Genomic DNA, 13529 nt, shown 5'->3' with positions numbered 1-13529 from the left:
TTTGTTTTTTGGAGGGGAAACTGGGAATGGAGAAATTTACATGTAAATAAAGAAAATATCAAAAATAATAAAATAAAATAAAATAAAACCAAACAAACAAACAAATAAAGAACTCAGCAGTGGAGTGCTTGCCTGGCACTGGGAGAAAAGATAATTTGCAATTCTCTGAGATGCCGTTTATGAAGTGTGAGGTGGACTCAGATCCCAAGCCCTGACAGAATACTCTGCCGGTCAGGCTGCTGAGAGCAGATCCTCAGACAAATGCTACCTTCGTCAGACATGATATGAACACTGCAGCCAAGCCACCCAGGAATTTTCACCCTTTAACCTAGAATCCCCGGTCCTTGAAATATTGTCCAGTGCATCCCTCTGTGAATTGTTGATAGGAATGGAGTACATCATAGCAGAGAGATGTACCACAAGAAGAACACTTGTGTAACTGTGTTTATCCTAGTATTGGGGCTTACTACAGACTGTCAAGTTGAATGTACCTTTTACAAAAGATTACCACCTTTGATTATGTTTGTGTGTATAAGAAAGTGTGCATCTCTGAGGTATGAAAGAGTAAAACCCATGAAATATATAAGTAAAGATTTATGTAAATACAGAAAATGGATAGAAAAGATAGATTCCTATGAACATCACTCATTTCACTGATTTTAATTTGATTCTCTGAAAATCAAAATCTAAGGACCAGAATAAACTGAATTAGGGGTTGCTGGTGTAACTATACAGAATGAAACAGCTTTCCAGGACTTTAATGTGGTAATTTGGATTTAATTTCTCAGTGAAGTACATACACTGAAAACCAAAGAAAAAAGTCTTCAAGGGTTCCAATGACTACTAGGAAATAGTTTGCATACAGCTGCTACTCTGGAAATGACTAAGCGGTAGAGAAAATGCTGTAACATTTTACAGTAGTGGGCACACACTGTAATGATGAAGTGGTGGGCACTCACTGTATAAAAAGAAAGGAAATGAGTGTTGTGCTGCAGAGGCACAAAGACTCTGTCCATGAGAAAAAGAAACAGAGGGCAAGGTGCTAGAGCTTCATACTTGCAAGCCTAAAGATGGTCTGGACTCATTAGGAGTTCATATGATTTATTTTCATTCATGTTTTCCTTAAGGCTCTTCTAAAGAGTCTTAAGTGCTAGGGCTCCAAGCAGGGGTAGGACAATTCCCAGACCTATGTGGGGAAGGAGGTTAAAGAATAGGAGTATCTTTGATCCAAGAGAATGGAAGTTATCACGGAGCTCAGATCCAACCTCATGATGCTCTCCTGGGTTGAAAAGGCAACATTCTAACATCCCCAGGGCAAAAAAAATAGCAATGAATTAAAATCTATTAATTATATGAAAACTCATGTGTTGATATGAAACTGATCAATAGAGTAAGAAAAACAACAGGAAACGTAACTTCTCAGATCTCCTGTAATGACAAATGGAGGAACATCTAGATATCAGGAGACCCAGTTACCAGAGTACAAAGAAAATATAGCAAAGGCTGCAGTGTGGGAAGCCAGGGCCATGCCTTTCCTGTGCCAGATGTGCTGCGGAGGGTGTTCAAAGAGCAGGGGAAGGACAACTGTTTCATATAGAAGTTTCTAACTATTAGATGAAGAAAAGATGCTAAAACTGGAATGGCTCCAGGATGCTTCCACTAGCCAGTGGTTATGAATAACTGCCAGCTGCCCAGAGGACACTCTCTGTCTCACAGGAAGAGTTGACAGGCACAGAGACATCAAAAAGATGCCAGTGTGACTCCCATCAGGGCTCATGTCACTTCAGAATTACAGGGACTGGGGGCATACTTGAAAAATCTAAAACGGGATAAGCAGAAGCCAAATTGGGTAAGAAATTCCATTTCTTTAAAAGAAATTTTTTTCATGGGAAATGAAAAAATGTAGTAAAAAATTTAAAGACATTTAAGAACTACCTAAGGAAACTCTACTTTTTGCACTTCAGGTAGATCTTTGTTTGACCCAACAGAATTCATGACTTTGTCATGAGACCATGCACGTCATAGTTTTAGGAAATTTTTCATTTGGGAGGTCTTCTTTGTCTGGTATACTAATAATATCATAAAGTTCCTTTCATTAGTAACTACAGATGGAATTATATGATATGAATTTGCATCAAAATAATTTGACAGGTGTGGGGCAAATCATGGATAGGGTTTTAAATAAGAAAAAAATAGAATGTAAATTTATAATTGTGGGGCTTAGATTATTAATTCTACTTCATATCTATATATGAAATCTGTGATACAAAGTTTTAAAACTAATGAAAAATTATTGGAAGGAGTTAATAAAATGCAGTGTCTGATTTGGGCTGACAGTAGCAGAGGGCTGAGTGCAGGGACATAGTTTTTGTTTAGTTGTTTTTCCCACTGTGAAAGGTTCAAGTGTCCAGGCCATGAAGACCTTCCATAACTTGTGGGAGATAATAGAAGAGAGAAGGTACAATCAACTCTCTAACACTACCGCAATGAAAACACACTTCACACATGATAGATTCCACTGCATTAGGACACTGGATAAGGACGAAGGGGATCTTCAAGACAAGACCCTGGCTTCACCAGGAAATGCCAAAGAGGAATTCTTTTCTTTCATGTCTTAATAATGTTTACTGCAGCACTGATGTCTGGGTTTCAGCCACTGACCTGAATGGCTGGAAGGCCTACAGCACCTAAATGAAGACAGGACAAAAACCTTCATAGAAATCCAGTCGGGGATCTTCCACAAGGAACTACTCCTTCTACACATAAAAGTCCTACATTTCATCTTCATTCAAAGCAATTACCAGGTGAAGTCAAAGAAAAAAAGCAATATCCATGGGATATCACATTATACATGGGATTTGAATTTAAGCTATGGTTTTGTAATCAATAGAACCTACTCCTTACCTTTGTAAGAGACGACGGGGTGCTCAGCTCTCTGGCACTTGGCAGGGTCCTGGGTCTCAGGCCGAGCAAGTCTCCACACTCCCAGGCTTGAGAACAGCCATGCAATGATGCAGGCTCCCTTCATGGTGAGCAAGGGCTCTCTGACTCTGGGAACGTGTCTTCTACGAAGCTCACCTTCTCCTCATGTGTGAAAAGTACCTACAACATACAAGAGAATGAATATGAGTTCATGTTTTGTTTCCTGGTGGATAGTGTTTTGGAAAAGTCCTACTACTAACTTTGAACTTTGTAATTTGTGAAGACATGTGATGTTAGAAAACACAAACACACCTTGATACTAGGTGATGCTTCAGCTCGCTCTGTCTCTCTCTCTCTCTCTCTCCCTCTCTCTCTCTCTCTCTCTCTCCCTCTCTCTCTCTCTCTCTCTCTCTCTGTGTGTGTGTGTGTGTGTGTGTATGTGTGTGTGTGTATATCTGTCTGTCTTTCTGTCTGTCTGTCTGTGGGAGGGGTAGGGGTTTGTGTGCTGTGTAGGTATGTGTATGCATATAAGGCTATGTGGGTATAAGGTGTAGGGGTATATGGGTGAGTGTATGTGTATAGTATACATGTATTGTGTGCATTTGTGCTGTTGTGTATGGATGTGTGCATATGGGTATAGATATGTGTGTGTTGATGTGTGTGTTTATTGGTATGTGTCTATTGCTCTCTCTTTCTCTCTCTCTTTCTCTCTCTCTTTCTCTCTCTCTGTGTGTGTGTATGTGTGTGTGTGTAGTGGGCAAGTATGAGTATGTATATATATTAGATTTTGTGTGTATGGTGTGGAAGTATGTGTACTGGTATGTGTATGTATGGGAGGGAATGGGTGTGGGTGTATGTGTAAGTTGGAAACTCTGCTAATTAAAGTTAAAGTCCACTAGGACCAGATAGCCTCTGGGCTCAGTGCAATTTGGGAGACTCCCTTCATTGGGAAGGTTTCTCCTTTGTTGACCTTGTCTAGGTAATTCTAACCCCCACACATATGCCTCTACCTGAGGAATGTCAGGTAGCCTCAATTAGATTACTGGATCAATCTTCTTTCTCCTGATAAGTACCAGTTCAACTAGCACCTGAGATTCCTGAAATGTTTCTCCATTCTAATGAGGCATTCCAAGTAGCCTAAGCCCTGAGGCAATAACTTTTGTTCATCCTGGATGTCTCTGTCTTCAGTCCCCCCAGACATTATAAACCTTGAATCACCCTAAGCAAAATTGATCCTACTAATTGCTCATCTAGGTGTGGTCATTCACAGAACTTACTCAGGGCTTTTAAACTCTGCCCCCACCTTACTGTTTCTACTCCCACTGCCTATGTGGATTGCATCAGCTGACAATCTATGAGAGTAGAGAGACCCACAGGTGTGTATGTATATAGTTTAAATTTTATGTATATGGGTTTGTTGTGTGTTTATTAGTATTGCATGTGTGTATGTGTTAAAATATATGTGTGTATGGGCATCCAGGGGTATACTGGTTGGTTTTGTGTGTCAACTTGACACAAACTTGAGTTATCACAGAGAAAGGAGCCTCTCTTGAGAAAATGCCTCCATGAGATTCAGCTGTAAGGCATTTTCTCAATTAGTGATCAAGGGGGAGGGCCCATTGTGGGTGGTACCATCCCTGGGCTGGTAGTCTTGGATTCTATAAGAAAGCAAGCTGAGCAAGCCAGGGGAAGCAATCCAGTAAGCAGCATCCCTCCATGGTTTCTGCATCATCTCCTGCCTCCAAGTTCCAACTCAGTGTGAGTTCCAGTCCTGACTTCCTTTGGTGATGAACAGCAATGTGGAAAGTGTAAGCTGAATAAACCCTTTCCTCCCCAACTTGCTTCTTGATCATGATATTTTGTGCAGGAATAGAAATCCTGACTAAGACAGGGTGTGTATGGGTATGTTTCAGTAAATAAACTAAATCTGAGAGAATTCAAGTTTAAGCCCTCCTAGGTCACACCCTTCTTAAGTAATGGTGATTAATCGCTATGCTCCTTATTGGGGCTTTCCTGCTAAGTCTGTCTTGGCCTGCTTATGAAAATAGAGTCAACATGTACTAACTCAGTCATTCTTCATCATCCATAAAACCCTATTTAATAAGGCTAGAGTCTTTGCCTTTTACCAATAATCTGATAAATGTTATGGCTCACAATTCTTTTTTTTAATTAGATATTTTATTTATATTTTGAATGTTATCCCCTTTCCTGGTTTCTCTTCCCCCACCCCCTGTTCACCAACACAATTCTTATTAATTGTTCCAATGACATTATTAATTTATAGATTATATATCTGCAAAACCTATGGCCAAGTATGCTTCAAACAGAACATAAATTGAGAAACTACCAGGTAGAATAACAGAATGTGGCTAGACGCTAGGACACTTTCAAGACTATGAACAAAACATGCTCTAAAATAAGGCAGGTTTATACAAATAACTATAACCCAAGCTCTTAACTTTAAAAGAAGTGAGAGAGCCTTGGGAGTACAGGGAGAATGCCCCTGCCACTTAGAGGGACCAAGGATAGACTCACATAGGAGCCAGATTTGATGTTAATATTGAATTATAGAAAGGATTTCAAGAGACAGGGATTTCTGAAAGGTTGTTCCATATCAAGGGGACATGTGGGTAAGCAGGTAGAAGGTGGCCATAAGCACACTCTAGAGTGCTTTGTTGTACTTGGTACAGAAACCAGGCAATGCAAAGACAGCAGAGGAAGAGCATAGAGTATAGCTTATGGTATGGAAAGTAAATGTGGTTAGGTGTGAGGTCTTAACTGTTAGGCCATGAAGCAGTCTGGACAGGGAATTGTAGGCAGAACAACAGAAGGGTGAATAGGTTGATTTAAATTTACAATTGTTCAAAAAGTATATAAAGAAAAAAAAACTGTGGCTTTAGATTTTGTCAATAATGATCAAAAAGCAGAGGCAAACAGTAGCTAAGAGTATGGCTGGTCAAAATGGCTACAGATGCCAACTTGCCTACACCCCATCAGGACAAGGGGCCTCTACCCTGTGAGTCTGAGCTGCTCTGTAGCACCCTGTTAAGCAAGCCATATAACAGAAGTCACAAAGTCTAACTACCAAGCCAGGCCCTACAAAATGATAACCACTTCCTGCCTTCCAATACACACCCTTGGAAAACAGAGGAATCAGTCCAAAAGTCAATTTCTCTGTGCTTGTCTCAAGAGAGACCAAGTAGGTGGTTTGAGGGTTAGAACCCATAAAATCCAGCTTGTCAGCCACCATTGCTGAAATTAAACCTGGAACACACTGAGGGTCTTCAGCATGTGTCACAAGCCCAGAAAAATATCCCAGCTGAACCCATTCCAAATCCCTGGACACCAATATATAAAATACATTTAAAATGTCTATTGTTCCATTCTACTAGATTATGGAAACAGAGACACATCGATATCAGGATATGACTCTGCTATTCATTTAAATAGTAAATGCCTCATATAATGAAAATATAATTATTTGGTGTTGTACATGCCAGGATTAAGAAGCTGAATGGATACTTTAGAATATCCCATAAAGTTCAGTTCAAGTGACAAGGACAAAAATCAGAATTAGAATATAAAACCTAGAAAAGTTTACATGATAAATGAGGTTGATCTTTATTAAAGGGAGACATGATAGACAAGAAGGAGGTGACATTACATGGTAAAGGTCACTGGATTCTGCCCAAATGTAATCAATCAACAGGTACCATATAGGAGTTCCACAGAGCAAGAAAAAAACAAAAAATAAAACAACAGCAACAACAAAACAAACAACAGAAAACAAAACCTGAACTGAGAGAAGGGGAACCAAATATAGCCCTCTATGTTAGATGGTCAGAGAAAAGGTAATAAAATAAGTTCACACTCAAAAGGCCAGGGATTTTCAGGACTGAGAAAGCAATGTGGCAATCAAATGCATACTGCTATGCAGTGGTCAAAGCAACAGTATGCTGTATAGAGCATTTAAAGGGGATCAGGCTGTTTTCACAAGAGGGATTGCTTACACAGAGACTGGCCTGCTGGAGAGGCCCCTGCAGCCTCCTGGACGCTTTCCCCTCATGCTCTTGTGAACATCACCTTGTCATGGTGTGCATGCCACAGTGGATGGTGCAGCAGAGAGACCCTCATCCTTCACTGCCCCTTGATTTCAGACTGCTAGCCTCCAGCAAAAATAATTTATAATTTATTTTCTTGGAGAAATCCCCCAGTTTCTGAGATTATTTTAAAAGGGAGGGAAAAGGACGCATTCACAGTCTGTCTTCTGAGAAAATTAAGTGTGGAGAAGAGATTGAAGATTTAAGAGTGGAGAGTGAAGGTGGTCCTTGCCTGGCATCTGAGCCCTTGGAAAGCCTGGCCAGAGGATTATGAGGTCAATACCAGCATGGACTGTACTATGAAACATTGTCAAATAAGTAAATAAATACATAAATAAAGAAGTATTAGAGGGGCTGGCGAGATGGCTCAGCGGGTAAGAGCACTGACTGCTCTTCCGAAGGTCCTGAGTTCAGATGCTAGCAACCACATGGTGGCTCACAACCACCGGTAATGGGATCTGACGCCCTCTTCTGGTGCGTCTGAAGACAGCTACCATGAATTACGCTAGAGCAAGCAGGGCCTAAGAGAGCAGGGTGGAGGAGCAAGTAGGGCCAGAGGAAGCAGGGCCAGCAGAGGTCCTGAGTTCAATTCCCAACAGCCACACATGATAGCTCACGGCCATCTGTAAAGCCATAAATAAAATAAATCTTTAAAAAAATATTTAAAAAATATTTTAAAAAAAAAGAAGTATTAGAGAAGTGGTATATGAGAGAAGAGACAGAAACAATTGAAAAGAAAAGCTACTAGAATAAACAAATTAGTTAATGAAGAGAGAAAAGGTTTCATCCTTAAAAAACAGTTGATATTTTTATAATATATACTACATATATTATAAGATTTTTATTATATATAACAATTATATTTAATATATGATATTGTAGTGGATTGTAAAATTTAAAAATAGAAGAATACATCAAGTTGATAGTCAATCTAATGTAAAAGTTTCTAAATATTTTTAGTCAAATAAATAGGAATTTCTGCCAACTCAATAAGTGATGATCAGAACTTTAAGCACTAGGAAATGTGAAGGAGTTAAACTTTGGAGTTGATAAAAGTAACATGACCTGAGTGTTTCTCATTCACTAATGTTTCCTGAATGTCAACCACACACATATCGCTAAGTGCATGTATAAGTATATAAAGGAGCCAAGCAACATAGTACAGAGGAGGCAAGCCTTAGATCAGTGGTTAGCAGCAATGGGGGCACAGATATGAAGAAGCATAGCAATGAGACTCACTAAGAAGAAGAGTCCCAAAGCAGGTAAAAGGTTAAGATCCTCAATAATGTAAAAGATTCAAGAAGTTCTCATTAGATGAAATACTTAGGAATGATCTTCTCCTCCAGCCTTCCCTTTCCCCATTCCTCTCCTTATCTCCTTATCCCAGCCTCCATCAGCAGCAGACATGCCCTGGGAACCCTCTGGCCACACAGGCCAGGAAGGAGGGTGGCCTAATTGCAAATCTTTACCTCTCCTTTTCCTCCTCCAAATCCAAGAGCAAGAAGCAAATGAAGGGACTACAAACCAAAGCAGTAAGTTCCCGGAGAGAGGGGAGGAAGAGGTAGAGAGAGTGGGGGAGTGGGGGTGGGAATGAGTATCTGTCCCACAGCTGACAATCCCTCAGACACATAGCATTGTAATATATACAGATTCATAGCTGCTAAGTGTTCTTGAGTTAAACTATTAAAAGTATATTTTTCCCATTAAAGAAAAGTCTAGAACCCTAGTGTGAGACAGCCCATCTTCCCTTTTCCTGCTCCCGGGAGACCGAAGCCATAAAATCTCATCAGTAGATGGATCTTAAAATACACATGACTGAGGAAGCATTCCCTAGGAACCTGATCACCAAGCAGTCCAGGGAAGTAGGTAGCTTAACTGAAGATTTTCACCTGTCAAGATCCAAACCCCAGTCACACACACCCATCTCTGTAGCAGACCACTTGCTGTTCCCTTTCTGTCTCAGTCTCTAGCATTTCACACAGACATCTTCCCCTCCAGCCTTCCCTTTCCCCATTCCTCTCCTTATCCCAGCCTCCATCAGCAGCAGACATTCCATGGGAAACCTCTGGCCACATAGGCCAGGAAGGAGGGTGTGGCCTAATTGCAAATCTTTACCTCCCCTTCCTCTCCTCCAAATCCAACCCCTCAGTCACACCCACATTTTTTTTGTTTTTCTTTGTTTTGTTTTGTTTTGTTTTTAGCAGAACACCTGCTGTGGACTCTCCTTCCTGCCTGATCCCATCTCCAGGGGATCACACAGATCTTTCCTTTCAACCTTTCTCCCTACTCATTCCTTTGCCTCAGCCCCCAATTCCAGAAGGAACTCCCTGCGAATTCTCCAGCCAAGCCTGCCAGAGAAGCAACTAGGCCCATGAAACAGGCAGGTAACTTACAGATCTTACTTCCTTAGTGCCTCCATATTCCTATTGAATTCCTTAATCCCATCACCAGCTCTGTAGCAGACTGTAGGCTGTGGCCTCTCCTTTCCCTCTGCCCATATTCCTAAAGAACTAAGCAAATGGGGTGGAGTATCCCAGAGTCCCTCCTTCCTGTGGACACCCTTTTAGGTTATTCCCATTCTTAAGTATCAGCTCCCAACTTTGTTTAGCTGGAATTCCCCCTTGAGCTCATCAAACAGAATTCCAGAAGCATTCCCTACCAGGTATCACACAAGCACCACACCTTCCTAATAATCAGAGAGGTCAACAGAAATTAAAAACCAAAACACCCACCAAGTAAAGAAAAAAAAAAAACAGATACAAGCATTTACAAATACAATCATCCCAAACCCAGAAGCCTAGACACCAGTGTAAAAACAGAATCAATAGCCAGGACAAAATGTTGCCACTACAGCCCAGCAGACCTACTACAGTAGGCTCTAAGAAAGACAACATAGCTAAAGCACAAGGACCTTAAAATGGCCTTTATGAATATAATATAAGCCTTCAAAGAGGAAACGAATAAATCCATTAAAGAAATCTATGAAAACACATAGAGGGAAATTACTAAAAAAGCTGAAAACCTGAAAGGGGAAATTTATAATCAATAAAGAAAACCCAAACTCAGGGGAATCTAGAAATGAAAAACATAGGATCTTGAGCAGTAGTCTCAGAGGCAAGCTTCCCCAACAGAATATAAGAGATGGAAGACAGAATCTCAGGCATTTAAGACAAGATAGAAAAAAATAGATACCTAACCCAAAGAAAAAATTAAATCTAAAAAAGTGTCCAGGAACAAAACATCCAGAAATCCTGGGTTATTATGCAAAGACTAAATATATAAATAAAGGAATAGAGGAAGGAGAAGAAACCCAGGACAAAGACACAGAAAGTATTTTCAACAAAATCATTGAAAAAAAATTTCTCAAAACTAAAGAAGATGCCTATCAAGGAACAAGAAACATACACCAAACCAGAAATACACTAAACAGAAAAAATACACTAAACCAGAAAAAAATTCTTTATGGCAGGTAATAATCAAAATACCACACATACAGAACAAATAAAGAATATTAAAAGCTTCAATAGAAAAAGACCAAGACATATGAAGGCTGACATATTAGAAAAATGCCTGACTTCTCAATGGAGCCTATATGGAGTTTTACAAACTCTAAGAGATGACAGATGCCAGTCCAAACTACTATAACCAGCAAAATTTCCAATCACAATAAATATAGAAAGAAAGAATCTTGGAATGCCAAGACAACAACAAATTCAAACAGTATCTATCTGCATACCCAGCCCTATAGAAGGAACTAGAGGAAAACATCCACCCAAAGGAATAAACAAGAAAGAAAGAAAGGAAGAAAGAAAGAAAGAAAGAAAGAAAGAAAGAAAGAAAGAAAGAGAAGAAAGGAAGGAAGAAAAGAAAGAGAGAAAGAGAAAGAAAGAAAACCACAACAACCATAATGAATAATAATCCCATACCTACAATCAAAAAAAAAAAGTAGAAAAAGTTTTGGTAACAAAAATAACAGGAACCAACAAACAATGGCTATTAATGATAATTCTCTAGGTAAACTAACCTAGCAACCAAACCAGTGTAGTCATTTTAATATCTGAACAAATAAACTTCAAAACAAAACTAATCCATAGAGATAAGGGAGTATACCACATACTTACCAAAGGAAGAACCCACCAAGAAGATAGTGAAATTCATAACATCTATGTATTATGTATAGGTGAACCAAGTTCAAAAAGAAACACTAATACAGATTAACTCACAAACTGATTTGAGTTTCACACACTGAGGAGACTTCAATAACCCTAATCATGCCAATAGGCATGTCATATAGATAAAAAGGAAATCTGAAGCTAACTGACTTATAAACCAAAAGGAATGAACACATATTTATATAGCATTTTGCCCAAACAGAAAAGAATATACATTCTTCTCCACACTTCAACAAACTTTTTTTAAAGCTGACCACTTACTCAGACACAAAACAAGTGTCAGAAACAGATACATGAAAAGTGAAATAACACCTTGCAATCTATTTGACTACCATGGATTAACATTGGATAGCCACAATAAATGAAACAACAGAAAGCCTACAAATTTATGGAACGACTCACTACTGAATGAAAAATAGAAGAAAGAAAGGAAGAAAGAAAGAAAGAAAAGAAAATGAAAAGAGAAAGAGAGAAAGTAAAATGTTTTTAGAATTGAATCAACATGAAAACAAAACATACAAGTTTATAGTACTAAATGGATCCATGAAGAATTTGGAGAGATCTCATACTTGTAACATAATAGCACATCTGAAAGATCTAGAAAAAGGAAAAATTATACATAAAGGAAGTAAAAAAAAAAGTAATTGAACTTAGGCATTAAATATATAATTGAAACAAACATAAAAACAATACATAGAATCAACAAAACAAAGAGTTGGTTCTTTTAGAAAATCAGTAAGATTGATAAACCCTTAGCTAAATTAACTAAAAGAGAGCAAAGAAACAAATTAACAAAATTAGATATGAAAGGGGGGTCTATAACAACAAATACCAAGGAAATCCAGCAAATCATAAGGCCATACTTTAAAAACCTGTATGCCACCAAATTGACAAAATATAAAAACAATGGATAATTTTCTTGAGACATGCCACCTGTCAAAGTTAAGACAAAATCAAATAACTAATTTAAACAGACCATAATCACTAGTGAAATACAAGTAGTGATTACATTTCCTAACCAATAATAGCCTAGGGCTAAATGGCTTTAGCACAGTGTTTTAACAGACTTTCAAAGAAGAGTTAATGCCAATACTCCTCAAATTATTTAACAAAACAGAAACAGAAGGAATATTGCCAAATTCGTTTAATGAGGCTATAGTTACCCAGCTATCTAAACCACAAAAGGATCTAGTAAAGAAAAAAAAATACAGACCATTTTCCCTAATAATCATAGATGTAAAAATACTCAATAAAATACTTGCAAACAGAATCTAAAAACACATCAAAAAGATCATCCATCATTATCATGTAAGCTATATCCAGAGATAGGAGGATGGTTCAATATTATTCAAAAAATGTGAATCATCCTACAAAGAAAATGAAACACAAAACCCACATGATTGTCTCATTAGATGCAGAGATGCCTTTGACAAAATCCAACACTCATTCATGATAAAAGCTCTGGAGAGATTGGAGATACAAGGAATATACCTCAACAAAATAAAGTAAATTTAGAAACCCATTGTCACCCTTAAATGGAGAGAAACTAAAACTATTACTAAAAATCAGGAATAAGACAATCCTGTGTCATTGAGGTAAATGCTATTGCCTGATTTCTCTTGTAGTAGGTTCTGTTATCTGGTTAACTACAATGTCTACTCTCTACACGTCTACTCAATATAGTGCTTGAAGTCCTAAATCATTGCAACCAACAAGACAACTGATGAGCCCAAGAAGATAAAACTGGAAGGGAACCATCAGAATATATTTATTTGCAGATGATATGATAGTATACATATGTGATCCTGAAAATTCTACAAGGAAACTTTCTACCACTGATAAATACTTTCAGGAAAGTAGCAGAATGCAAACTTTGCTCAGAAAAATCCATAGCCTTCTATATACAAATGACAAATGGTCTGAAATAGGAATCATGGGTAATACACTTTTCTCAATAGCCTCAAAAATATAACATACATTGGAGTAACTTTTAACCAAGCAAGTACAAGACTTGTTATATCATAAAAATTTAAAATACTTAAGAAGATATCATAAGATGGTAAGATCTCCCGTGTTTATTGATTGACAGAATTAACTAATTGGCACAATTAATATAAATTGCTATCCTACCAAAAGCAATCTACAGATTCAATGCAATTCTCTTCAAAATTATAGCATAATTCTTTAGAGACTTTGAAAGGACAGTTTTCAGCTATGTAATAAAGCACTATGGTCCTAAAACAAAAACAGACATGTTTTTCAATAGAATCAAATCAAAGACCATGTCATAAATCCACATACCTATGGCACCTGACTTTTGATACAGAAATCAGAA

At 38.2% G+C, this 13529-nt stretch overlaps 1 protein-coding gene across 3 annotated transcripts in view; it reads right to left on the bottom strand.

Annotated features, from left to right (window-relative positions):
* Sema5a (semaphorin 5A) overlaps nucleotides 1–13529 on the bottom strand; it is a 441538-nt gene that overhangs the window by 279004 nt on the left and 149005 nt on the right. For all 3 annotated transcript variants that reach the window (XM_031359853.1, XM_031359854.1, XM_031359855.1), the window contains one exon: nucleotides 2905–3102. In XM_031359853.1, the coding sequence (XP_031215713.1) occupies nucleotides 2905–3028 (124 nt within the window). In that variant the 5' untranslated portion in view covers nucleotides 3029–3102. The remainder of the gene's footprint in view (nucleotides 1–2904; nucleotides 3103–13529) is intronic.

Source organism: Mastomys coucha, unplaced genomic scaffold (assembly GCF_008632895.1).
Source record: "Mastomys coucha isolate ucsf_1 unplaced genomic scaffold, UCSF_Mcou_1 pScaffold8, whole genome shotgun sequence".
NCBI classification, from domain to species: domain Eukaryota; kingdom Metazoa; phylum Chordata; class Mammalia; order Rodentia; family Muridae; genus Mastomys; species Mastomys coucha.
The sequence above is the reverse complement of the archived record's forward strand: the minus strand, read 5'-3'. Positions and strand labels throughout refer to the sequence as shown.